The sequence below is a fragment of the Quercus robur genome, chromosome 5, assembly GCF_932294415.1.
Source record: "Quercus robur chromosome 5, dhQueRobu3.1, whole genome shotgun sequence".
Classification (NCBI taxonomy): Eukaryota; Viridiplantae; Streptophyta; class Magnoliopsida; order Fagales; family Fagaceae; genus Quercus; species Quercus robur.
Window position 1 is genome coordinate 55,673,918 of NC_065538.1, and position 27,851 is coordinate 55,701,768.

General features: G+C 37.0%; 1 protein-coding gene across 1 annotated transcript; it reads left to right on the forward strand.

The window, feature by feature from the left end:
• Nucleotides 1–16,370: 16,370 nt before the first annotated feature.
• Nucleotides 16,371–24,521, forward strand: LOC126726373 (protein SRG1-like). Its single transcript, XM_050431621.1, has 5 exons — nt 16,371–16,805; nt 19,207–19,522; nt 22,254–22,501; nt 23,263–23,587; nt 23,999–24,521. The coding sequence occupies exons 2-5, from the start codon at nt 19,271–19,273 to the stop codon at nt 24,239–24,241; spliced, it is 1,068 nt and encodes a 355-aa protein (XP_050287578.1). The 5' UTR covers nt 16,371–16,805; nt 19,207–19,270; the 3' UTR covers nt 24,242–24,521.
• The last annotated feature ends 3,330 nt before the right edge of the window (nt 24,522–27,851 follow it).

Consider the following 27,851-nt stretch of genomic DNA (forward strand, 5'->3'; position numbering starts at 1 on the left):
CGAGCGTCCTCACCTGTCTTTCAAGCGCAGTTGTCGGGGTTTCTTCTTGTTGAACGTCGTTGGTGGTCGCCATTAGCGAGTGAGTACCATGTAACTCTTTGTCTTGGAAGCGAGAACGTGCTAAAGCGCTTCCCACAGACGGCGCCAACTGATGATACCGAAAACAATACCACCAATGAGTCACACGCTCCTCGTTTGATCGCAAATGGCACCTGTACAACAAAAAGGAGTAACCTAACAGAGAGCACCAGTGTGGTACCGGCCAAATACCCTCCGAAGGTCAAGTTAGAACTATTCTCACTGCTCTAGAGTGCTAGAGAGGGTAAAATTATGCGTACCTCGGGTAACGAGAGTGCTAAGGTTTTTATAGTAGCAAGGGTCATCCCTCTTTTCCTTGGAGTAGAAGTCTTTTCCTTATAGGAGTCCTTTTGGGCGTATTTTCCGGGATCCTTTCCTTATAGGAGTCCCTTTGAATATTCTCTTGCGTGGGAAACAAGTCAACTCTTGACTTATGACGTGGGAAGCAAGTCGACTTTATGATTGGTCCGTCGGCCTCAATGCATCTCCTTCAGCTTTTTGGGCGTCACTTGGTGAAACCGTCAGTCTTGGAGGCCATCAAATACAACCGTCAGCTATTGCTCCGTCTATTTATTTATTGAAGACAGCATAACACCGTCAGTTTGAGGCTCTCTCCTTTTTATCCTCATCAAAAACGATGTTTATATATATATATATATATACACACACACATAGGGTTTGGTGTTTAAATGGCTACAAAAGCCCTTGGAAAAGTCCAAGTCTATGCTTTCCACAAAAGCTTGATCAACCCAATTGTCAGACAAACTCCTCTAGAAGTCCATCTTAATGAGCTTCGTTGACCCAACTCCTTAGAATCATCACTTCAACATTTAGCTAGATCTTTTCTTCTTGAAGACCCAAATAACTGAAATACATATAAAACTTGTTGCATTTGCATTAGAAACTTTGACATGAAATTTTCCATCACTAAATGATCCTTACAGATTCTAAAGGAACCTGAATGGCTGTGCGTGTGAGTGGTAAAAAAAAAAAAAAAATGCAAAGGTTCTTGTGGAACTTCATGGGTTAAGGTTTGGGTCATTTGGGATGTGGTAGTCTTCCCAATGCGACATTAGAAAGTTTCTAATGCAATTGCATTAAGATGCCTCGTCTATTCCTAGGGAGGTCTTTTTATTTTAGTATTTTTAGGGGTTAGGTCAGGGGTCGTACATCCACTTTCTCCAAAAAGATATATTTCCCTTGTTAAATTTTGACATGATGGGTCTAAAGCCCATCTTATCTATCAGGTTGTTTGTGTTTTGAATACTTATCTACCAAAAAAAAGAAAAAGAAAAGAAATCCTAAGCATCAACGTGTGCTGAATTTGGTTTGGGCCATTTGGCTATACATGGAGAAAATTCATCAATATGACATCAAATATGTTGCTGTTGGCACTAAGAGTGTTGAGTGTTAACCAGTGGCCTACAAAATAGAAAAATGGATAAAAGTCTATATAACATGATAACGACAAGTTTGTTTGGATTATAGTCAAGAATAGAGTGCACGTAATTAAGGCAAAAAAATTAAAAATAAAATAAAATAAAATAAAACACGAAAAACTAGTGCTCATACATACGTCATAGGAGTTTGTTGTCTTTAAGAAGCACTGAGTTACATTATTCCACACAGTTTTTACTTTTCACTCCCATTAATTGCCAAATGGGACTCACTGCGATTCACCAAATAAATTGAAGTCTGCTAGTTGTCTGTATCAAGTCAAATGTTAGGTGCAGTACATTTGGAAGAACTCCTTCACCAAACTCCTGCCTTTTGGTGTCATTGTGGGGCTAAATTGGGGTACTAATATATTAGTTAAGAGTCAAGATAAATCATCCTACCTAAACACACATATAAATATATAAATTTTAATATTTTGTGATAAGGATATTCTTGTAAGGGATTTAAAGTGACACAAGGAACTCAACGGTTCCTTCGTACCCGTCAGACTTCCTATGAGTATACGGAAGGACCAAAAAGCAGCAAACACCTTAAGGCCGACAACCCCACCACGGTACCCAACAAGTGCCTCCATAAGCCGACGGGGAACTTTCGGATGAGGCAAGTGGCCGATGAGGGAGAAGAAGCCGACAAGTCCAACCTAGCTTAGCTTGACCTCCATGAATGCCTATACATGGAACTGTCTTGTACCCTAATCAGAGGAATATCTACAAGGAAAGAATCTCGTAAAATATGATCATTATGAGAATCTTCTCTACAAGGAAATACCTTCTCAACCAAGAAATGAATATCAGCTCCACACTACTATAAAAACCCCCCAAAGCCCTCATAAATCAAGGTATACATAATTCTCCCAGCTCTGGCACTCTAGAGTTATAGAAATTCTCTCAAACTTAACCTTCGGAGGGTATTTGGCCGGTACCACACCGGTACTCTTTGTAAGGTCTTCTTTGTCTTTGTTTCGCAGGTTTTGTTTAGAGCATGTGAGGACGATGCAGCTCATTAACGATTTTTGGCATCATCAGTTGGTACCGTCTGTGGGAAAGAAAAATAGTTACCACTTCCCAGACAAAGAGTTGTATGGTATTCACTCGCTTGATGGCAACCAACAATAATAACAGAGATGAACCACGCATTACTGCCATTGAAAGATAGGTATAGACCTTAGCCGCGACTGTGGAACACCTTACTAAGCAAAACCACGACCTGGAGGAACAGCTACACCAAAGGGATGCTGGGCCCAACAGTCATGAAAGGAGCAAGAGGGCACCAACGCCGAAAGGAGGGACCAAGAAGGACCAGAAGGCAGCAATGCCCTGAGTAGACAATAGTGACAAGATACCAGCCATCCATCCGTCACAGATACGGCGCCACCACATATGGTCACAGAGATGTAGATGATAAAGGAAATGATAGACTTCATGATGAACGCCCTCAAGGGGCGGGTGTCAAATGACCTTGACGAGCTGGTCCACTAGACGGACTCACCATTTACAGCACCCGTCACTTCATTCCCCCTTCTTGTAAAGTTTCGTATGCTGTAGATAGAAGCCTACGATAGGTCAAAGGATCCCTTGGACCACTTAGAGTCGTTCAAAACCCTCATGCACTTACAAGGTGTTCTAGACGAGATTACATGTCAAGCCTTCCCAACCACATTGAAAGGTCCCGTTAGGATATGGTTTAGCAGATTGACACCTAATTCCATCGGAACCTTCAAAGAGCTAAATGCGCAGTTTGCATTGCACTTCATAGGGGGGCATAAGTATAAGAAATCTACTGCGTGCTTGATGAGTATTAAGTAACGAGAAAATGAGATAGTGAGGTCCTACATAGCACATTTCAACAAAGAAGCTCTTTCAATAAATGAAGCTGATGACAATATACTTGTTGCTGCATTCACCAATGGTTTGCGAAAGAGGAAGTTTTTGTTTTCCTAATACAAGAACGACTCAAAAACCATATCAGATGCACTTTATTGAGCTACTAAGTACATGAACGCAGAGGACGCGCTACTAGCCCGAGAAGAGAAACCCAAGAAAAGGGAAAGATAAGAAGATGCATGACTTGATAGGAGACAGAAGATGACTAGAACTAGAGACCGACGGGAGGATAGGTGCTCTAAACCCCCCATTGGAAGGTTCACCAACGTCACCCCGCTGACTATCCTAATTAATCAAGCATTGATGTAGATCAAGGATGATACGAACTTGACTTGGCCTGGCAAGTTAAAGAGGGATCCTAGCAAGAGGTCCAGAGACAAGTATTGTTGTTTTCATCGGGATCATGGTCACGAAACATCTGAGTGCTATGACTTGAAGCAGCAAATTGAAGCCCTTATCAAACAAGGGAAATTACAATGATTCGTCAGCAACGAAAGGGTAGACCCATCACAGGAGCAGGCTACCAGAAGGGATAACGAGCACCCTAGGCCACCTTTAAGGGATATAAGGGTGATTATAGAGGGCACTACAGCTTCTGGTTCATCCAAAAAGGCATGTAAGACTTACCTTAGGATGGTTTAGAACATCCAACTGACGGGTTTCATTCCAAAGATAGTATGGGTCGACAACCTCATAATTGGGTTCTTAGAGGAAGATGCTTGACGTCTCCACCACCCCCACGATGATGCACTCGTTGTTAGCATACAAGTAGGGGAATACAATACTCACCGAGTTCTAGTTGATAATGGAAACTCTGTTGATATCCTCTATTACCTGAAGTTCTAGCAGATGAGAATTGAAAGAGAACGACTCGTATTGACCAATGCACTGCTCGTTGGGTTCGGAGGAACAAGAGTATACCCCCGTAGTGTAGTCACATTGCTCGTGACGGTTGGTAATTACCCTCAATAGATTACTAAGGATGTTACGTTCCTTGTTGTCAATTGTTCATCTGCTTAGAATGCCTTACTGGGCCAACCTCTCCTCAATTGTTAGAAATGGACAACCACTTGCAAACTATGTGCATAGAAGAGTAACGGACGGTTGCAGAGCCCACTAAGTTGTTGGAGGAGATACTTCTCGATAACTCCTGACCTGAACGAACGACCAGGGTCGGTACCCTTGCCGTCCCGCCAATCTGTCAAGTACTCACAACATTCCTAAGGGAGAATCAGGACGTCTTTGCCTGAAGCCATAAAGACATGGCCGAGATCGACCCTTCAATCATGGTTCACAGGTTAAATGTATCACCCTCTTTTCCCTCTATCCATCAGAAGAAGCGAGTGTTTGCCTAAGAATGAGACAGGGCTATAGTGGAAGAAGTTCGCAAATTGTAGGATGCAGAATTCATTAGGGAGGTATACTATCCTGACTGGCTAGCCAATGTAGTGATGGTTAAGAAGGCCAATGGAAAGTGAAGGATGTGTGTAGACTTCACAAACTTAAACAAGGCGTGCCCCAAAGATAGCTACCCACTTCCATGGATCGACGTCCTAATATACTCAACAACAAGACACCAGTTGTTGAGCTTCATGGATACTTTTTCTAGTTACAACCAAATCAAGCTAGATAAGGCTGATTAGGAGAAAACTTCATTCATCACCAGCTAAGGCCTTTTCTGTTAAAAAATGATGCCGTTTGGTCTTAAGAATGAGGGCGCAACGTATTAGAGGCTAATAAACAAAATGTTTGCATATCAGATTGGGAGGAATATCCAAGTTTACGTGGACAACATGCTAGTGAAAAGTCGACGGGAAGACAACTATTTGGATGACCTCAAGGAAGCCTTTGATACCCTCCACTCTTATAACATGAAGCTCAATCCAAGCAAATGCACATTTGGGGCAACGACTAGAAAATTCCTAGGGTTCATGGTGTCTTAGAGAGGCATTGAAGTCAACCCAGACAAGATTCGAGCTATAATGGAGATGGCACTACCTAGGAACATAAAAGAAGTGCAAAACCTCAATGGCAAGGTAGTGGCGTAGAACAGGTTTGTGTCAAGGGCAACAGACAAATGCCTGCCTTTCTTTCGCATATTAAAGAAGTCCTTCGAGTGGACAGCCGAGTGTCAACAAGCATTTGAGGACCTAAAAGCATACCTCTCTTCCTCGTCGTTGCTAAGTCCTTCCAAACCTGGGGAGGAGTTATTTCTCTATCTGGTTGTCTCCCTAGCTGTTGTTAGTGCAGGCTTAGTTAGAGAAGAAGACAAGGTGTAGAAGCCCATGTACTACACTAGCCAAGCACTCCAAGGCGCAGAAGAGAAGTACCCCGCGATAGATAAGTTAGCCTTTGCCTTAATGACCGCAGCTCGCAAACTCAAACCATATTTTCAGGCCCATATTGTGGTCATTCTAATAGACAAACCTCTACGGAGAGCAATGAGTAATCCTGAAGTCGCTGGATGGATGACACTATGAGCAACTGATTTAAGTGAATTCAACATATAGTACCGCCCACGTAGTGCCATAAAGGGACAGGTAGTTGCTAACTTCATTGTGGAGTTCACCAATATGGAAAGCCAGGGGGCAGAAGAGCATCCTCAGTGGAGTATCCACACAGACGGGTCATCCAACAAGCAAGCTGGCGAAGCAGGTAGTACTTCACTTTCGTCTTGACTTCCCTACAACCAACAATGAAGTAAAGTGTGAGGTTTTAGTGGCAGGACTGGATCTCGCCAAAGCAGCAAGGGCCACAAGTATGGTTGTGTATTGTGACTCTCAAGTGGTCACAAGTTAGGTGAACGGTGACTACGAATGCAAGGGAGAAAGAATGAAGAAGTACTTGGAGTAACTGAGGAAGGGGTAGGCAATGACCTTCAGGCCAAGTTTGTTCAAATACCAAGGGAGGAGAATGAGTACGTAGGCTGACTTGCCAAGATAACATCAGCAAAACACATGCCTGTCTCTAGTAAGGTACTTTCTTTTGTTCAGCTTTCTCCCTTGATAAACGGCATTAGTATGTAGGAAATAGGCTTAGAAAGAAACTGTACCACATTGATAGTGTCGTACCTAAAAGACGGCTGGCTACTCGACGATAAGGAGGCTGCAAGAAAACTGAAGGTCCAAGTGACACGATTCGTCCAAATAAAAGATGTCTTGTACAAGAGAGGCTTCTCCTGACTGTACCTAAGATGTGTAGGCCCCAAAGAAGCGAATTATGTCATAAGGGAAGTTCATGAAGGAATCTGCGAGAACCATTCAGGGTTATGATCGCTAGTGCACAAGTTGATTTGGGCAGGATACTATTGTCCTACCATGCATAAGGATGCCTAAGCCTATGTCAAAACTTGCGACAAGTGTCAAAAGTTCAGCAACATCATCAGACAGCCAACAGAAAAGCCCACTCCGATGATGGCCCTGTGGCCTTTTGTTCAATGGGAGTTGGACATCATGTGCTCTTTCCCAATAGTAATAAGGCAACTAAAGTTCCTAGTGGTTGGCATAGATTACTTTACCAAATGGGGTGGAAGCTGAAGCCCTGGCCACCATCACGAAGAAAAACATACGAAATTTCGTCTGGAGAAACATCATCTACAGGTACGAGATCCCTAGAGTCTTGGTCACGGAAAGTAGTTTGACAAAAAGTCGTTCAATAATTTTTGCTCACAATTGGGGATCAAGAATCACTACTCCTCACCTGCCCACCCTTAGGCCAATGGAAAAGTTGAGATCATGAACCGATCTTTGCTCAAAATTATCAAGACTCAGCTCGAGAGGGCAAAAGGTATATGACCGAATGAGTTGCCAAGTGTATTGTGGGCATACAAGATGACGGCCAAAACACCTACAAGAGAAACATCCTTTGGACTAGCATATGGGAGCGAGACTGTTATCCCCCCTGAGGTCGGGCTTACAAGCTATAGGGTAGAGAACCATGATAAGAGCAAGAACGATGAAACCATGCGCCTATAGCTAGACCTCGTGGATAAGGTCAGCGCAATAGCTAAATAAAGGTTAGCACAATACCAAGACCTTATGGCCAAGCACTACAATTCTATAGTCAGACACAGGGACTTTCAAGTTGGAGATTTCATCTTGAGGAAGGTGACGGGTGCTACAAGAGATCCCTCCCAAGGGAAGCTAGGACCCAATTGGGAAGGAGCCTACAGAATCACTTTGTGGCAGAGGAAAGACACCTATCACCTAGAGACACTCGATGGACAAAAGTTACGCCATTCAAGGAACACCGAGCACCTAAAGAAATACTACCATTAGACGACGGCATGCAAACCACTCCTCATTTCCAATTTATTTCATTCCAGTTGTTTTTATTATCTACAGTACTTTTTAGCCCAAAGAGTAGCTTTTTATTTTTTCAAAACAATTTTTGGCTTTTGCAGGTATTTATCATAATAAGAGGAGTTATTCAGACATATCATGCACATATATACCTCTCTACAATTTATTAAAGTCCTTAGGTGGATAGATGCATTAACATTTATTAAAGTTCATTAGTGGACGGATACATCCCAAGGGATGACTCAAAAATTTATACAAGTCTATTAATTGATGGGTGCATCCAAGGGATGTCTTTCAAATTACTAAGTCCTTAAGTGGACGGACGCATCCCAAAGGATGCCATGAAATTTGCCAAGTCCTTAGGAGGACGGATGCATCCTAAGAGATGCCTTGAAATTTGCCAAGTCCTTAAGCGGATGGATGCTTCCCAAGGGGATGCCTTGAAATTTATTAAGTCCAAAAAGTGGACCGTCACTTCCTTAAGTGGACAGACACATCCCAAGGGACGCCTAGAAATATACAAGTCCTTAGAGTGAAAGGACACATCCCTAAGTGGACGGATGCATCTCAAGGATACCTCAACATGTATACAAGTCCCTAGGAGGACAGGCATGAGTCCTTGAAGTGGACGAATGCTAGAAACCCCCAAGAGATAGCTTAAATTATGTATAATTGGGTTGTGAAAATTCCTCAGGAGGACGGCCCATGCCGTCACCAAAATATCCTTACCAACAAGGAAAATAGATGGCCAGAAATATCGACGGGTATCCGATCTTAAGAAATAGCCTAAGTATTACTTATGAGGTAAAATAGACGACAGTGGAGTCCGACAAGGTCCTTGGTCTATAAAATCTACACCAAGTCCTGGAGGTAGATGACCAAGGACATCGACGAGTGCTTAGTCTCAAGATTTCTACCAGGTCCAACCCCCAAGTGGACGAGTAGCCACATGTACCAAGGGGTGCCAAGGCAGACGGATAAATTAGAAACCAACGCATGACAAAAGCATATTCAAATAGTGAAACTAAACACAAAGCAATGGATACAATAAAGAGAATAAATAAAAACCCATAAAAGGAAAAGTGTTTACAGTGACGCCCAAAAAAAAAGGGCACTTGCTATTGTCTGAAAATAAGACAAGGTACATAAAAAATTAAAAATTGAAAAAAAAAAAAAAAAGCTAAGTAGGAGGAGCATCCAAGGCAGATGGTTTCTCAGCGTTCTGGGTAGAAGGGTCTTTAGTAGACGGGACCAGAAAGAACGGGTTGAGCAAGAACCACACTATCGTCTTCCGAATCCTACTCCTCTATATGAATGAAATCATCAGACTCTTCGTCGACAGTGTCGCCACCCCCTGAAGTCATCGACACAGGATCGTTAAGAGTAACCAACGCATGACAAAAGCATATTCAAATAGTGAAACTAAACACAAAGCAATGGATACAATAAAGAGAATAAATAAAAACCCATAAAAGGAAAAGTGTTTACAGTGACGCCCAAAAAAAAAAGGGCACTTGCTATTGTATGAAAATAAGACAGGGTACATAAAAAATTAAAAATTGAAAAAAAAAGCTAAGTAGGAGGAGCATCCAAGGCAGATGGTTTCTCAACGTTCTGGGTAGAAGGGTCTTTAGTAGACGGGACCAACAAGAACGGGTTGAGCAAGAACCACACTGTCGTCTTTCGGATCCTACTCCTCTATATGAATGAAATCATTGGACTCTTCGTCGACGGTGTCGCCACCCCCTGGAGTCATCGACATAGGATCGTTAAGAGTGACCTTGGACAGGTCAAGGTCTGGGTAGATGGATCCGACTTGCTTTAAGCAGTCCTCGAAACCAACACCATAATAAACGCCGCATGCATCAATAAAAGGTTGGGAATCCCTGAACTCCACCATGGCGTCGACCTTCGTCTTTTCCATCTGTTCATGAAGATAGGCCAATTCCGTCGCCAGCCAAATTGGTCTTCGCCTTCTTCGCTTCCTCGAGCCGATGGGTCTCTTCTACAAGCACTTTGGTCTTAGCCGTTAGCTCCTGGTTAAGGGTACGGATGGCCTCTGAGTATTGAGCTCGCTCCTTATTTTCAATCTCTTGTTGCTTGCGAAACCATCAGATCACCTTCTCGCTGGCCATGCACCTATCCTGAAGGGCCTTCATGCGCAACAACGCCTAGGATCAAGACAACCGTCAGTAAAAGAATGGACAAATAAAACGTAAGATAGTATGAGAAAAAGAACATACCCTAAGCAGATCAAAGAGACCCGATGCCCCTGAGTCCTCAATCGTTTGATTAGCACAAGGGTCTAGATCCTTCTCCTTGATGATTGAGTCAACCATCTCAACGACATGATCCTTGTGCATAAGCAGATGACAGAAGACTCCTTGAGCAACGAGACCCTTCCCCATTATCAGCCCTTTGCCAACCCCATGGCTGGGTTTAGAAGGTAACAACTGCTTCGGTTGCTTTTCACCTACAGGTGCGCCCATCCCTTTCTTCAGCGGAAGGTCTTCTTTGCTTTCATTCTTACGTTTCAACATCCCTTTAGCGACGACCTTGGAGGCTGACACCAAAGACCCTTCCTTTTGCTGTTGCTGCTTGGGGGCCATAGTAGATTACCTCACCAATGCCTTTTGCCTACCTACCTTCGTTTCTGAAAAAGACGAGGTAAATTAAAAATAGATGGGCAAGATGTAAAAAGAGATTTAATAAATTGACAAGCTAAGAAACTTACGATGATGGGAAGAAGCATGCAATCTTCGAGCTACAGGCATCGGCTCCCGACCACCACAGTAGGCGTGGAGGGTGTCAAATGTCACCAACTCCTTCCACTTCCTTTCTTCAAAGGGAATGGCCCAGACCCTCCTAAGGAAATTTCCCTGCTCTTCGGTTATATTGAGAAGGACGGAGGCTGAAAAGCAAGAAAAACAAGTGTTAGACACAGAGCCAAAGCTATCTAGGGTCCAAAAGCTGACAACTCACCAGACTCCTTGATGATTCCCCAAGTATTATCAAACCCATTGGGAATACTTGCCCATTCGTCAGGTCTGTATATCCACTCCGTCCCTTGGATGAAAAAGTGCCTATTTTTCCAGTTCTTGCTAGAATCTAGCATGTCAGACACAAGCCTAAGCGACGGTTTCCAAGCCAGAAAGTGATAGATACCCTTTGACAAGGATATTTGTTGGGGCTTGTAGCAGTAAAAGAACTTGTCAAGAGTAAGTCGACGGTTCCCTCCACTCAGTTGACTCCATATCACTTCAGTGTCAATAAAAACCCTCTATGCATTTGGGGCAATCTGGCTGACGGATAAACCTAGGTAGTTGGCAAGTTGATAGTGTAGTTTCGTCAAAGGTAACCTCAACCCCACAGTAAACATCACGTCATACATCCCTACATCCGCCGTTTTATCCAAATAACATCTCTCAAATTTACCTGGCAAACAGATGTGGATGTTGTTGGGGATTTAATGACGGTCACGAAGGGTGTTAAAGACCCTTTGGGACATGGTTGGATAAAAGTCATTCACCATTCATATTTTTGGAAGAATAAAGAGCCTACTGCCCATTCCATCTGTCTAGTCAATTGACTCGTCACTTTCTTCATGACCCCCTTCATCACTCTCTTTCTCCTCATCTTCCTTCTCTTCTTCGTCCTCTACTTCCTCTCTGTCCTTTCCCCCACCTGCTTCATAATCTTCCTCCTCTTCGTCATTAGGAGAATGAGCAAATGGTTCCCTTTCTAGGGACCAGGTTAAGCCCTCCTCAGGCCCACGACCTGACGAGTAGACATCATCGTAGCCTACACCCTCACGGACTGACGACGATTGTTCACTCATCGCTTCACTACCACCTGACATCTATTCACCTACAAGCGACGAAAGTATTATAAGAACCTATTTGATGGGTCTCTATAGAGGCGACGACTAGCCAGAAAATAAAAGGAAAAGAAAAAGGAAGAAGATGACTTACAAGATAAGCAGATGGCACTGCAAAGGTGATGGGATCTGCAAAGGTGACGAAAGTACAGGTGATAGATGCTTGTAAGAGACGGTTCAACATGTATGCTTTGGTCTTATAGGATGAAGAATAACATAAAGTAAAAGAAATAGTGAAAGGGGGGAGAACTATTTATAGAGAAAGGAGGCACGGTATATGAAGCAACACTCATGATTGGAAATGAGACCAACCAACAAGCGCCACATGTCACCTTGCGTGTTCACCAAGAGATATCTACGCCATTTAATGGCGTGGGCTCCAATAAAATCTATTAATGATCATAAATGCTCATATGCTCCACGGCTCGTCAGCCAAGGCTGACGAAATCCCGAAGTAGGGGGCAACTGATAAGGATGTTCTTGCAAGGGATTTAAAGTGACATAAGGAACCCGATGGTTCCTTCGTACCTGTCAGACTTCCTGTGAGTAGACGGGAGGACCAAAAAGCAGCAAACATCATAAGGCCGACGACCCCACCACGGTACTCGACGGGCGGCTCCATAAGCTGACGGGGAACTTTCGGACGAGGCAAGTGGCCAACGAGGGAGAAGAGGCCGATGGGTGTGAAGAACGGGTCCAGCTTGGCTTAGCTTGACCTCCACGAATGCCTATACATGGAAATGTCTTGTACCCTAATCAGAGGAATCTCTACAAGGAAAGAATCCCATAAAATACAATCATTAATGAGAATCTTTTCTACAAGGAAATACCTTCTCCACCAAGAAGCGAATGTCAGCTCCATACTACTATAAAACCCTAAAGCCCTAACAAATCAAAGTACGTGTAATTCTTCTAGTTTTGGCACTCTAGAGTTGTAGAAATTCTCTCTAACTTAACCTTCGGAAGATATTTGGCTGATACTACACCAGTACTCTCTGCAAGGTCTTCTTTTCTTTATTTCGCAAGTTCTGTCTAGAGCACGTGAGGACTGTTTAGCTCATTGACGATTTTTGGCATCATCATTTTGATACTAGATTAGCTAGGTCATAATTTATAAATATATTATATACAAAACAATCAACTATGACATATGTATATTCTTACTAAATTTTTTTTGAGGGAACTTATCATCTTTTAAACCTTATGAGATTACAAAAGTTGTCTAGTTTTATATTTAAAAAAAAAGAAAAAGAAAAAAAAAGGGAATTTGAGAAAGCAAAAACTACTTTGTCTCTATATATAACTATTAGACCAATTGACAAAATCTATTATTTTTTTAAGAGCATCATTGGACTAACTTCAATATTTGGGAGGCCAACTTCTATTTTTTTGTAACTAAATATTTAAATTTTTTAATAACTATACATAAAATAAAAGAGTTTTTTAAAATTTTGGAGTGGCTAGGGGCCCCAAGCCTAGCTATAGCTCTACCCCTAGTCATGTTCTAAGTTCTATTGTAGTGTTTTGGTCATTTGTATCACTATCCTAGCATTATCTTGTCTTTATATCTTTGTTTTCCTTTTCAATAAAATCCTCAATTCACACCAAAAAAATAATAATAATAATAATAAGGAAAAATTTTATTGCACACACTCACTTTAGTACTCAAGTTTTTTGAACTAAAATCATGATTTGAAGTCAATTTTTGTGCAAAAGTGATGAGTACATATACTATATATTTAAGTGAGTGTGTGAAGTAGAAATTGCTATTAATTTAATTACGCACGCACAATGTAAAATTGTAAATCAGTAGGCTCACTAGGTTTGAAATAAAGCTATTATTTTTACCAAAAAAAAAGAAAAAAAAGAAGGTGCCAACTGACCTTTTTCAGCTTAATAAGTCTCTAACTAAACTGGGCCTGGATAAGGTTTCATTCCTCACGCTTTTGTACACCTTTCCTTTCATATACTCTAGTTTTCTTCTTTGTGTGCATTTGTTTCAGCTTTTAGGAGCTGAAACGCACATATTTATAAAAGCTGAAGGATTTTATGTGTTTGGTTCAGCCCAAAACGCAACTTTTTCCAAAAAGTTGCGTTTTGGGCCAAGGCAAAAAACGCGTTCAGAACGTGCAAACCTTATGGAGTTGAGGAGGTCCATAAAACAAAAAAGTCCAATGCACATTTGAACAATACCGTTGGGCTAGATGGTCAATTACAAAAATACTCTGATAAAAATTCATCAGTTCTCACGCCTGAAGCTCACTCTCATGCCTCTCATCTCATCTCTCTGCTCTCCCTTTGCACAAAGCTCACTCTCATGCCTTTCATCTCAAGCATAATCAAAATACAAACTCAAAAACATAATCCTAAAATTAATCAAACCACAACAATAAAAGCAAAAAAATTCTTGCTCTCATAAAACTAATATAATTTAAACAAAAAATCTAAAATCAAAACAACAACAACAGTAGATCAAGAACAGAAAAAAAATAATAATAAATTAGAACAACAATAAATGATCAAGAAAAAAAAAAAAGAGAAGCCAATATGACCCCTAGTTGCATGCACTCCGCAGTGAGGAGGAGGAGCAACAGTGGCGGTGTGGTGGAGCAAAGACGATTTCTCCTCTCTCCATGCGTGTTTGTGTGTGTTTGAACTTTGAAGATAATGACACCAAAGGGCAAGCAAGATTATGGAATCAAATATCATAGAGAGAGCTAGAGAATTTATGGAATTAAGTGGAAAAAGAAAAAGAAAAAAAAAAGAGAGAGAGAGAAGAAAATGAGAGAGTCGGAGAGCTTCTAGAATCAAGTGGAAGTAAAGAAAAAAAAAAGAGAAAGAGTGAGGAGCTTCTGGAATCAAGTGGAAGTAAAGAAAAAGAAAAAGGAGAGGATGTACTAATGGTATATGTGTGTGGTGGAAAAAATGCAAGAGAAAAAAAAAAAAAAAAAAAAAGAAAGAAAAAGGAAACGTATGGATGAAAAAAAGGCAAAGAATTAGAAATCACAATTTAAAAATACTACCACAATATTTTCATAATAAATTTTAAGTAACTAGCTAATATTGGTGAGTAAAAATATAATTTTAGTGGTGGGTTCAAATTAGAACTAGTAACAACTTTCCATATAATATTTTGTTATGATTCTTGTGAAAGTATTGCAAAAAATATTATGGATGTAACACTTTTTGTTGAAAAATATAATTGTTGAGAATGAATAGAAAAAGAAAAAATAAATATTAAAAAAGAATAAATTTGATTAAAAAATAAAGATTGAAAAAGTGGGTAGGCAAAAGATAAATGTCACTGTTGATTGTCTAAACAGTATAAAAATTTGTCTAACCTGCTGGAGATGCTCTTATATATACATTGTCCTTTTTGGTAATTTACCCCTCAAACTGCCACTTTTATAAGTGCTAGTCAAACACTCAGTTTTTTCAAAAAGCACTTTTTAACAGTTTTTATCAAACACTCAGCTTTTTGAAAATACATTTTTTTATTATGCACTTTTTGAAAACTCCACTTTTTCTTTCATTTTTGGTACAACATAAATAGCAAGTGTCCAGCAACACCTAACATTTGATCGAGTCCACATACCCTACGGTGGCTAGTTTAGCTAATTGTCGTCGAGTGAATTGTAAGATTTAACACATGGTTTACAGTTTATTGCCAAGATTTAATTGCCACCTTCTAACTAGTGTTTCCATTGGAAATGTTCATTGTTCAAATTATCCTATCTTTAACTATAAAATTATAAATAATGAAAAAATATTATTTCCTTAAAAGGTAATAAATGTAACTAACATAAAGGCAGAAACAATTACGTTCTTCAAGAGAAGTATTAGAATTGTTATAATTAATTTACCTAATTATCTTTGTTCTTATTCTCAATGCTTGGTCCAAATAGCTGAATCCTTTTAATTTTACTTAAAATTAAGAGAATTCATTTCACAATTAAAATTAATGTGTTACTAGATATATTTTTAGATTTATAATATTTAATCTAAATTATAAAATAAATTTATTCAAAATAGGTAGGATCCTAACATTTTGTCCCTATAAACTTTTTTCAGAAAATCAAACGTATCCAGTTAAAGTTACTGCAAAGTCCAAAGGCTAAATTATCCTAGTATATCCTACACATTTTTGGGCCTTAGACAAGAATTAAAATTGAGTTTTTTTTTTTTATATTTATGTATTAATTAAATTAAAATTTATTTAATATTTTTATATTATAATATATTTTATTTAAAATCTATTTTTCTTACCTTTTGAGATGCAAATTGACTAATTAAAATTTTGTATTCAAGTTCTTCTAGCATCTCCTTTTCATTATCTTCTAAATTTTTTTGGTGAATTTCTTGTTCATTTGTGATATTTTCATCTAAATTTGGCGTTGTATTTTGTTTATTACTAATAACAAATATATTCATTGATCCCTTTTGAGACTCAATTAATGTTTCTTCTCTTCTTTTTAAAAAATTTTCATATCCAAATACATATTTTCTAGTAGAAATTTCTAATAAAAAAATATTTAAATATAAAATAAACACTATCTATAATATATTTATAATGACTGAAATAAAAAATAACCTCAAAATATAAAGCAATAGAACCTTATGTATATAGAAAAGTACTATTGTAGCTCTAGCTTTACTAAACAATAACAAGAATCTATCGATCTCAATTTCTCAACCAGCAAAAAAATATAAAAACGCATGATTAAAAAAAAAAAAAAAAAAGATATGAAAGCCCAGACAGATGTACGACTCCACCTACAACCCAGCCGAAAATGGAAAGCCCAGCCAAAACCGATCCTATTACCTAAAAAAAGATATGTGAAAGACAAAACTCTAAGACCCACGGCCCCAGCCGAAGATTTGTTTCTTTGAGAAAGACATAAGAGGCATAAGACTCTAGTCCGCCCACAACCACGTCTTATTAGATAAGACTATAAGCCTCCATGTACAAAACCAGTAAACCACGGCACTATTTGGATTCTGGATTTTTAGAGTGCAGAGCAGAGGAAAAGTCATATAGTCTATACCTAAAAAGCACAGAGTTGAGACGGATCACTGATCAGATCGAAGGAAGCATAAGCCACCAACAAAAGATTTAAAAGTAGAACCAGTGTAGAGAAAGAATGAGAGAAGCAGAGAGCAAGAGCTGAGAGAGAGAGAGGTGGAGAGCAAAAGAGAGAGAAAGAGAAGGTATGAGTAAATTTTAGGAATTTGAGATTTTTTATGTGTTTTGATTTGAGATTGTTTTGTGGGTAAATTTTTTAGACCGGATTTGCATTTTATCCAGTTGAATTTTGATTTGTCTAGAAGTTAAGGTCCTAAGGATGATATTTTTAGGATTGTTGATTTTGTTTAGATCAAAGAATTCTTCGGCTACTAATATTTACAAGAATGTTCCAAATTTTTTGTTCTTTGGTTACAATAATGTATCAGATTTTTTAGAGTTTTCATCTGAAACTAAAATTTTTTTTTCTACCATCCTAATTTTTCAAAAACTGGCTTATAGTCTTATCTATTAAGACTATAAGCCAGTTGCTTGTGTTTTGAATACTTTATCTACAAAAAAGAGAAAAAGAAACCGTAAGAATCAACATGTGCTGAATATGGTTTGGGCCATTTGGCTATATGCGGAGAATATTCAAATATGACATCAAATATGTTGTTGGCATTAAGAGTGTCAAGTGTTAACCAGTGGCTTACGAAACAGAAAAATGGGAAAAAGTCTATATAACATGTTATCTGCAAGTTTGTTCGGATTATAGTCTAGAACAGAGTGCACGTAAGCACAAAAAATACCAAAATTAAAACTGATACGCATACGTACGCCATAGGAGTTTGTTGTCTTTAAGAAGCACCGAGTTACATTATTCCACATAGTTTTTACTTTTTACTCCCATAAATTGCCAAATGGGACTCACTACGATTTGCCAAATAAATTGAAGTCTGCTAGTTGTCTGTATAAAGTCACATGTTAGGTGCAGTACATTTGGTAGAACTCCTCCCTTTGTGCCACGGCTGGAGTCAGGACTTGAAATTAGAGAGGATGACTTTGCTATTGGCTGTAAATTAGAGAGGGTGATTTTGCTGTTGGTTTTATGCGGCCATTTTGGCCTTTAGCTATGCTGTTTAGCTGCTACAGTTTTTTTTTTTTTATTTTTTTTATTTTATTTTATTTTTTATGAAGCATCTTTGATGAGTAGTGTTGGCTAAGGACAAAATTAGTATGTTTAAAATTTTTTTAAGAGCTAGCTAAGTTGTTTGTTTTAGGTAAAATTGATTGATTGAGTTTAATATTTTTTAATCATATTTTTGTTATTGGTAATTTTTTTAATCATATTTTTGCTATTGAATTCTCTTAACTTTTCTTGAAATCGAGAGAATTTATTTCACAATTAAAATTAATGTTGTACCCGATATATTTTAGATTTATAATATTTAATCTAAAATATGAAATGAATTTATTCAAAATAGGTAGGATCCTAACATTTTGACGCTATAAACTGTTTTCAGGAAATCAAACCTATCCAGTCAAACCTATCCTAGTATTTCCTAGACAATCAATGGAAATATCCAATTTGGAATTCTCTATTGGAAAATAAGGATAAAGTAATAACATAAGGAAAAGTAAGAATAAATCTAGCACACAGAGAATGCTTGATGCATCTTTATTTGATTATTTCCGATGGCTATATGTCTCATTTGAATACTTTTAGCATACCCTGCAGCTGGTTGTGGACTAAAACATCCAGTTTATCAGAAAAAGACTCAAACATTCATGGACTATTCAGTACTACTTTTTTATTATCCTATGGGATCGTTAAATATCACTTTTTCATTATCCTATGGACTATTCTCGGCGTTTAGAATAGAGTTAGGCTACAAATCTTATCAAATTCCACTGAAATCAGTGGATTCAATGTACATAATCAATTTATAGTATAGACTACGTGTAAGAGTAAAACATTAATTCCGTATGACTTTGACTTTAAATATTTAAAATTCAAAACATGTGAATAAGGAAAAAGTTTTGCAATAAACTTGGTTGTAATTTATAAGGTTACAATTCCATCTAATATCTTCTTACTAGATGTGAATATTGACAAATTTACTGTTGAATCTAATTACATTTTCTTCCTATATCTCCTATGTTTCCAAAATTTCAAAAGATGAAAAATTAATAATTATATCATTAATCAAATATTTAAATTTTAAGTTTTATAGTATGAAATTATGTATTAAAAATAAGTTTATAAATCGAATAATAAACAAAATCTGATGCATGGAATTTCACATGTGTATTAAGAATATAAATAATTTGCAATCCAAATTTCTATGGTTAGATTTTCAAAATATTTTACAACATTAATTTTTTAAGTGGAAATTAAAATCTTAGGCTACAACTGAACTGAGTTTGTAGCACTCTGTCCGAAAAATAAACAAACAAGCTTCTTCTTTGGGTAGTTCCTAAAAAAAAGGAAAAAAACAACCCATATAACTATAGAAGTACCTCAAAGTGTTGAAGTGTACCAGCTTCTTCTTTATTTTTATCACTGTTATCTAGTACTTTACTCTCAACTCTTTTGTATAGCAGTGAAAAGCCAAAATAACTGGAGAGAGAAAACAAAGCTTTGTGGCCTTGGGTGTATTTGGCAGCTATGGAAGAAATAAAAGTAACAAATCTGGGGAGTTCTCTTCCGGTACCTTGTGTTCAAGAGCTAGCGAAGGAGGCACTGACTACAGTGCCACCAAGATATGTACGGCTGGATCAAGACCCTCCTTTTGTATCTGACACCTCTTCGTTACCCAAAGTTCCAGTCATCGACATGCAAAGCTTAACTTCCAAGGATCTCATGGACAAGGAGCTGGAGAAGTTGCACCATGCTTGCAAACACTGGGGTTTCTTTCAGGTCTCTCTCTCTCTGTTTCGGTTAATCCTTTTATACTATACCTGAAAAGTGAAACTATGATCAGATCAAGCGGTCCAATAGAGAATTCCTAAGCAATCTAATAATTTAAAATTTCTTTCATTCATGAAGTTCTTATTTATATTTATTTTCTTTTTCTTTTTCTTTTTCTTTTTTTTTGGGGGGGGGGGGGGTGATGCTAGCCAACCGTGAATAAAAAGAATAAATAATTTCAAGCAATCTAATTTCTTTCTTTTTTTTCTTTTTTTTTTAAGGAAAAAAAAGTAATTTAACCAAAAAAGTCAATGGTTATGTTGGGTTGCAGGGTTTTGTAATCAAATCCAAGGATGTTGGGATGAGAAATTTTCAACCCAATCCAACTCATTACATGTGTTCAAACCAATCCAACCGCACCTATATTGGTCAGGTTGGGTTAGATTGAGTTGGGTTGGTGGATTGTGTTTAGATGTTTATTACTTGTACATAGTTGGACTTTTATCAAATATTTAATTACTTTTTCAATAAATTATTACAATTAAAACATTATTCTTAAATTATATTATTTGTTTCAAATTCATCCAAAATAATTTTCAAAATACCAAATAAATGAAAAAAAAATGACAATAAGGGAAATAAAGTAAACATATATATGGTGAGAGGTAAGATGGTTGAAAAAACTATCAACCCAAGGTCCAAACCCAACCCAAAATGGGACTTAAAATAAAATTCCAACACAACCCCACCCACCAACCCACAAAAATCAACTTGAAGTGTTGGGTTGGGTTTCATTTGATTGGTGGGTCCGATTCACACCCATATACAAAACACTGATTTACTTGTAATACCTTTTCTTTTCTTTTCTTTTTCATTTTATTTTATACATCTTAATTGGGAGAGAAAGATTCAAGCTTAGGTCGTCTTTATATATACCTAAGTGTAACTTCGAGCATGGTAAATTGTTTAAATTTAAATAGTGAATAATATCTAATTCATACAAAATTTGACATGTTATAATAATATATAGAACATGTAATCTAAGAGCATTCTCATCAAAGAATGCAAATATTTTAGCATTTAACATCTCAAAATCCGACTTTATCTATTTTAACATATCACTTTTCAATACACCCAATATCAAAAGTTTTATATTTTTTTACCATTTCATTAAAATATTATTTCTTTATTATTTTTTAATTCTTTTTTATTCTCAATCTATCTCTTTCTCTCTCTTTCTCTGTGTATCTGACTTCTCTCAAACTCACTACAAAACCCACCTGCCACCGACTGCTACCAACCACCACCGCCCACACCCACTACCACAGCCACCACCGCCCATAACCTTAACCCCCAACCACCAAAATCACAAACAAAAACAAACCCAAAATCAAATCACAAACCCAAACCCAAAACCAAACCATAAAACTCATACCCACCCACCATCAACCACCACCAGTCCACCGCAAAAACCCATCAAACAAATACCCACCACCACCGGTCCACCACAAAACTATACCCATCTAAAATTACAAATCATACCCATCCAAACCATACCCATCCACAACTACCAGTCCACCACAAAACTGTACCCATCCTAAACCATAAACCCATCCACCACTGGTCCATCCACCGACGAGCTAGTAATGTTGCAGATGAGGAGCTGTTATTGATCAGCAACATGCAGAGATCAGCGACGAGCAGAGATCGGGTTTTGGAAGAAGTGACAACACCAGACCACAACAGACCATGAACCACAAGAGAGGTAAGAGAGAAGACGGAAGAGAGAAGTGAGATAGGAAAGAGAGATAGAAAAGAAATAGATCCATTGGTGAATAAATATATATATATATATATATATATATATATATATATATATATATATATATATTTTTTTTTTTTACAGTCCAGCTACAGTGAGTTGTTATTGATAACAGCTCACTGTAGCTTGGTGCTAAATTTTTTAACATTTAGCATGTTTGATGGAAGTGTACTTTTATCATTTGAGGTGCTAAAAATGCTAAAAAAATAGTATTTAGCATTTTTAGCACCTTTAATGGGAATGCTCTAATGGTTGATTTTTTCAAATAGTATTTAAAAAAAAAATTATTAAATGACACACAAAAAGAAAGTCACCTAAAACAAATGGGCTAGATATATAAATGGGTATCATCACATGTAATGCAAATCAACATGGAATTGGTTCACCTCGTCAAAATTAAAGACGTTATAATCATTTTTATTGTACTTAACCAAATATTAAAAAAAAAAAAAAAAAAAAAAATTCTAAGATTAAATTTATTAATTATAACTAGTAAACAATTTCCTCCCTCAACTGTTCTGTGCGTGTGCCACTTTTGCATGGTCGTAATAAGAATTATTTCCAATATTCATATAGAATAGAAAAACTCTATTTATACAAAATTTATTTTCAAATTATACCCTTAAAAATAAAAAGTAATAAATTAAATCCCAACCCATTTAAATGGTATGACATTGTGTTTGAGATTTAATATAAGTTGATGGTTTAATTTCTGAGTAATCCTAAAACAATAGGTTTAATTTTTTACTTTTTAAAACTCAATGAGAACCATGATTGATTACCCTTCCTAAATTATAGAGTTAAAAAAAAAAAAAAAAAATGTAATTTTACTAAAATAAGAAGAGTATTTCAATTTTCAGTATCATTTCTTTGTATCTCCTTAAAATTTGGCTTTAACTAAAGATTGATTGATTGTAGTTAATAAATCATGGGGTGAGCACTTCACTGTTAGAGAATGTGAAGTTGGGCATTCAAGAATTCTTTAATCTTCCGATGGAAGAGAAGAAGAAGTTTTCGCAACAAACTGGAGATATAGAGGGCTTTGGGCAAGCCTTTGTTGTGTCTGAGGAGCAGAAGCTTGATTGGGCAGACATGTTTTACATGATCACACTTCCTGTTTATTTAAGGAAGCCTCACCTGTTTCCCAAGCTCCCTCTTCCATTCAGGTTCTCTGTCTCTCTCAATTACGTATGCAATATATATAAAAGATAGAATTGATAAATTCACATTATTAATCAACTTTATTCTAAGATTAGAATATTAACAACCAACCAAATACTAACAAAATATGAGATACTTGTGCCAAATAAAAAATTTATTCCAAGATTAGAATATTATGATATGATCTGTTGTGAACGGTACATAATAAAAGTGGTGTTAATGATGAGTTCATGTTAAATAAATAAAAAATCATGGAAGCAGTTGTGAAAAATGTTTGGTTTCTATCATTACTATTCTTTTATAGTCCATTTTTAATACGGCAACAACTATGGGCAAGCAATAGTATGGTAATTATAAATACTTTGAGAGTGCAATAAATGTGTACTCCTGCTCACATATTGGTGTGATGGTCACTTTACAAGTATAAGTGCTTATAAGGTGTGGGGGACAAGGGTCGGGGTTCAAGTATTTAGGAAGGAATTTCACACACATATACACTTAAATTAGATTAGAGTAGAATTTCTATCGTGTAAAAAAAAAAAAAAAAAAAAGATACCGCTAATTAAATTCATGACATGACAAATTTTTTATGTGAGCAAAGAGAGTTGTACTTCGATAATATTCTATAATTTTTTGTAGTATTTTTTGTATACAACAACTAATTATAGGATCTATCCAGAAATCAAATCAAGTTGTTGCTTTGGAAAAGTACTCCTTCTTGGTTTCCCTTTTACTAAGGATTGAGCCATATGTTCTTTGAATGTAGAGATACCTTAGAAGCTTACTCTCTTGACTTAAAAGCTCTTGCCATGAAAATCCTTGACCTCATGGCAAAAGCTCTCAAAATGGAAGCTGTGGATATGAAAGTGTTGTTTGAAGAAGGGCATCAAGCCATGAGGATGAACTATTATCCTCCATGTCCCCAACCAGAGCTTGCTATTGGCCTCAATTCTCACTCTGATGCAGTTGGTCTAACAATCCTTCTACAAATCAATGAAATGGAAGGTCTCCAGATAAGACAAAATGGGATGTGGATTCCCGTGAAACCTCTCCAAAATGCTTTTGTTGTCAACATCGGAGATATTTTGGAGGTACCTATATGGCATAACATTTTTTTTAGAAAATAAAATATTCTGGTCCATTTCTTTATGTAATTGACTTGGTCGTAATCAACTTTCATATCTTGTCAAAAACCAAATCAAGGTTTACCCCTTCAAATATCTCGAATGCTTTTTTTGAGTATGGATAATGTTATTAATGTGTACAAAGTATATGCACAAAGGTTAAGCACATAAGGAAAATAAATAAATAAATGTCAAGAGTTTGCATCTCATGCATCGAATAAATATATTTTCTATTTCATATGTCACTGTAAGTCTACATGTTACAAGATAAAGAATACATATCTAATATATAATATATTAAATATAAGGAGGACAATAATTCACAAAGCTTATGTATTTAATCATGGGAGCTCAAACTACCTAATTGTGGTTTTCCAGATTGTGACGAACGGTATATACCGTAGCATCGAACATCGAGCAACAGTTAATTCAGAATGTGAAAGACTCTCTATAGCTACATTTTACAGCCCAAAGCTGGATGGGGATATGGGACCGGCACCAAGCCTTGTTAAGCCAGAGAGAACTGCATTATTCAAACGAATAGGGGTTGCAGATTACTTCAAGGGATTTTTTTCCCGTGAACTCCATGGCAAATCGTACGTGGATGCCATGAGGATCTAAAAGGAGGAAGATGAAAGTATTTGAACATATTACACATGTATTCATGTGAATAGAGTACCCTTTAAGACCTTATTATAAGGAAATAAATGTTACCGGAGTGACTGGAAAACGTCATTATTTTTATGAGTGCAAACTAGTACTAGTGTTAATAATCACTATTATATTCAGGCCAGCTTGTGATGAATGAATTGCGATCACCCTTTTTCACTATATATGAGTTGGAAAATTGTGATTAGTACAAAATCATTTTAATATCGAATTATCACTGATATCCCTTTTATTATATATATATATATATATGTTCGGTTAAAAAATTATTGACTTCAATTAATTAACCAATTACTCAAGTTGATTAATTAGATCAAATTATGTGCAAATTAAATTAGAACACAAAAAAATTACCAATCTAAATTAGTGTGCAACGGATATTAAATTTGAAACGGTGATTTGTTTACGAATGGGGAAAACCTTTGCTTGCAAAAGCCCCACTAGGTAAATTTCAAGTCATCATTTTCGAAAAATCCATTAATCAAGAAACAAGCAGTTGCAAGTGTGAGAAATCTTACTCCATTGGCCTATTCCAAAATACCAACCTATAGTTGAACCTTTACTCTAATCCTCAATTAGATTTGTTCATGTAGAGACCTCTCTTTGTATGAATCCCAGTACATTACTAACAACATAGTAACTTGATTGTTGTTGTTTGATGCAAAGTTCTTCAATCCATGCTTGTAGATCTAAAAGTAGCTTGGTACAAAACCCTAAGACACACAAGAAGTCGCAACAACTCTTGTGAAGCGTGTATCTCTATATGAGTTTCTCTAGGTCCTTGTATATCTTTGCATGAATGATAACAGTAGTAAAAGATAGAATTTATATGCTTTGGAAAACTAGACCATGAAACCCTAGAAAGACCTTATCATCATGGGCCGAAAACAGATCTGGTAGTTCAAAATCTACGAATCTTGATAGATCGAGAAGTATTGAGATAGGTATTAGAATTCATTAAAGCTCGATAGATTGAAGGTGTCGAGCTAGGTATCGAGATTACTAATTTCAATCCCAATCTATCAGACTTTCACTTCAACCATTGTGAAAAGAAGAGCTTGTCATATTTATTATGTATCTAGATTTATTGTAAGCCATTACATTTGGGTACAAGGGAAGGAGAACGGGGACAAAATGGTACCCAAAACGGATTCTGTAGCCAATACGAATTCTATCATATATGTTGATTATGGGGCATGCCGCATACAATGGTTAAATTGCATGTATTAATATTCTATCCCTTTTGACCCTACTCATGGCATTGTCCATTGAATAGCAGATCGTCAAATTTAGCATGAATCGCATGAACTATAGATTGATCTTTATCATTAGGCTAAGGTATTAATTGATTTTTGATGTAGGCTTGGTTCGAACCCCCACTACAACAAATGTGGCCTACGGTGAAGAAATCAAATAAGGAAAAATTATTTCGTCTCCAAATAATAACATTTAGTGAGGAAAAAATTAATTCATCACCAAATATTTAAAAAATATATATTAAACATGGCGACGAATTTTTGATTTCGTCACTAAATATATTATAGTGGGCAACAACATATGTTTTTCGTTGCTATATGCCATGGTGCGATAAAAAAATTTTAGGCGCGAGATGCATGGATGTCTATGGTGACAAATGATTTTGACTTGAAAAGTGGTATCTAGGGAGAAGAAAATAGGTGTCGCCAAATACTAATAATAGGAGACGAAATGCAAATATAGTTGTTCAATATGTAAAAAATTTAGTACCATTGGTGACAAAATATGTTTTTGTCACCCATTTGTGAAATATCAAAGTACGTGGGTTGAAATTGTAAGGCGCGATCAGCAGTAATATATATATATATATATATGTGTGTGTGTGTGGATTTCAGTTAGCTCAACTAGTAAAGTCTTTGATGGTTGAATAAGAGATCTAAAGTTCAATCCCCGCCTACACTTTACACCAAAAACTTATTGGTGTTTTGGTCTGATGATAAAGAGCTATCATTAAGAGCGAACGTCATAGGTTTAAACTCTATCAATATATATATAGTGACAAAATTATTTGTCATCAAAGGAAAACAAATCATCACTATAAAGCCTATAATGGTAAATTATTATTTTTAAATAAAAAAACAAAGTAATCTAAACCCTAATTTTTCACTATCAAATATCACTCTCTCTCTCCCCTCACTCCTTATGCCTCTCATAGTCTCTCACCCCTCATGCCTCTCAGATTGGAAAGCGCAATCTCTCTCTCTCTCTCTCTCTCTCTCTCTCTCTCTCTCTCTCTCTCTCTCTCTCTCTCTCTCTCCGACAATAAACTTTCTTAGTTAATTGAGCTAACTGAAACCCACTTCTTAATAATTATTTAAACTTTTGAGAAAATCAATAACATACTCTTTTATTATGATATTCAAGTTAGAGGTCCTCAGTTCAAATATTGTCTCCACCTTTTCTCCTATTTAAAAAAAAAAAATATATATATATATATATATATATATATATATATATTCTCACTTGTTCACTATAACAAAATGTATTTTTCGTGATGAATTTTAGTGAGGAACATTTTTTCCTCACAAAAAAGTACCATTTAGTGACGAAAAGTAGATTTCGTCGCTATATGTTGTGTTGAACTAAGGGCGCCAAACGAAAATGTGGGCGCCAAACTGAATTCATCTACAGCGACGAAAATAAGTCGTCGCTAAAAAGAAAATCATAAGAATCCGTATCATTATCAGCAATGAAACTGAGTTTGTCGCTAAAGGTATCCTATAGTGATGAAAAAAAATCTGTCGCTAAAGTTTTATATTAATATCACATTCATCCACTCTTTTTGTTGTTTCACTTCACACTCACCCGATCTCTCTTTCCCTCACTCTCTCCGATCCAAATTGTCACCTCACCTCTGCTCGCGGATCCAGCTCACCATCGTTGCCATTTCACTTCTCCTTCTTCTTGCCGCCGGTAAGTCTCTCAAACTCTCACTTTCTCTTTTTTTTTTTTCTTTCTTTCCTTTTTCTTTCTTTCCTTTTTCTCTGTTTTTTTTGGTTTTGGGTTTTGGGGCCTTGGATTATTTTGATTAGGATGGAGAGGTCGATGGAGCCCCAGTCGGCGTCGAAGAGGATGGAGGTGGGGCTGATGTGGACGAGGATGATGGCATCGCCAGGCCGGATGTAGTTAGAGAGATCGACAGCAACGCCGATCTTGTGGCGGGCACTGGCGGTAGGGGTCATTGCTTTCCTTTCTATATGGGTCTCTCACTCACTAATTTATTATTATTATTTTTTTTTATACAATTTATTTAGGGGTTAACTTGTAGTAATAACTCAATTTGTTTGTTTGTTTGAATGAAAAAGGGATATATTGGTGTTGGTAAATTACAAAAAGAAATAGAAAAGGGTGTGGGTGTTGAGGAACCTAATGAGGAATGGTGGTGGATTCTGATGGCTGGGAGCTGAGGGTCGAATTCTAATGAGGAGTCTTATTGTTTCTACTTTTTCTATAGTATTGTGTTGTTGTTAGTGATGCATTTGAAAATCCTATTGAAATGTAGAAATTTACATGAAATTTATACACA

Coding starts and splice junctions, on each gene's coding strand:
- LOC126726373 (XM_050431621.1), top strand. CDS start 19,271: ATGGAAGAAATAAAAGTAACAAATCTGGGGAGTTCTCTTCCGGTACCT. Junction 19,523..22,253: donor AACACTGGGGTTTCTTTCAG/GTCTCTCTCTCT, acceptor GATTGATTGTAG/TTAATAAATCATGGGGTGAG. Junction 22,502..23,262: donor AAGCTCCCTCTTCCATTCAG/GTTCTCTGTCTC, acceptor CTTTGAATGTAG/AGATACCTTAGAAGCTTACT.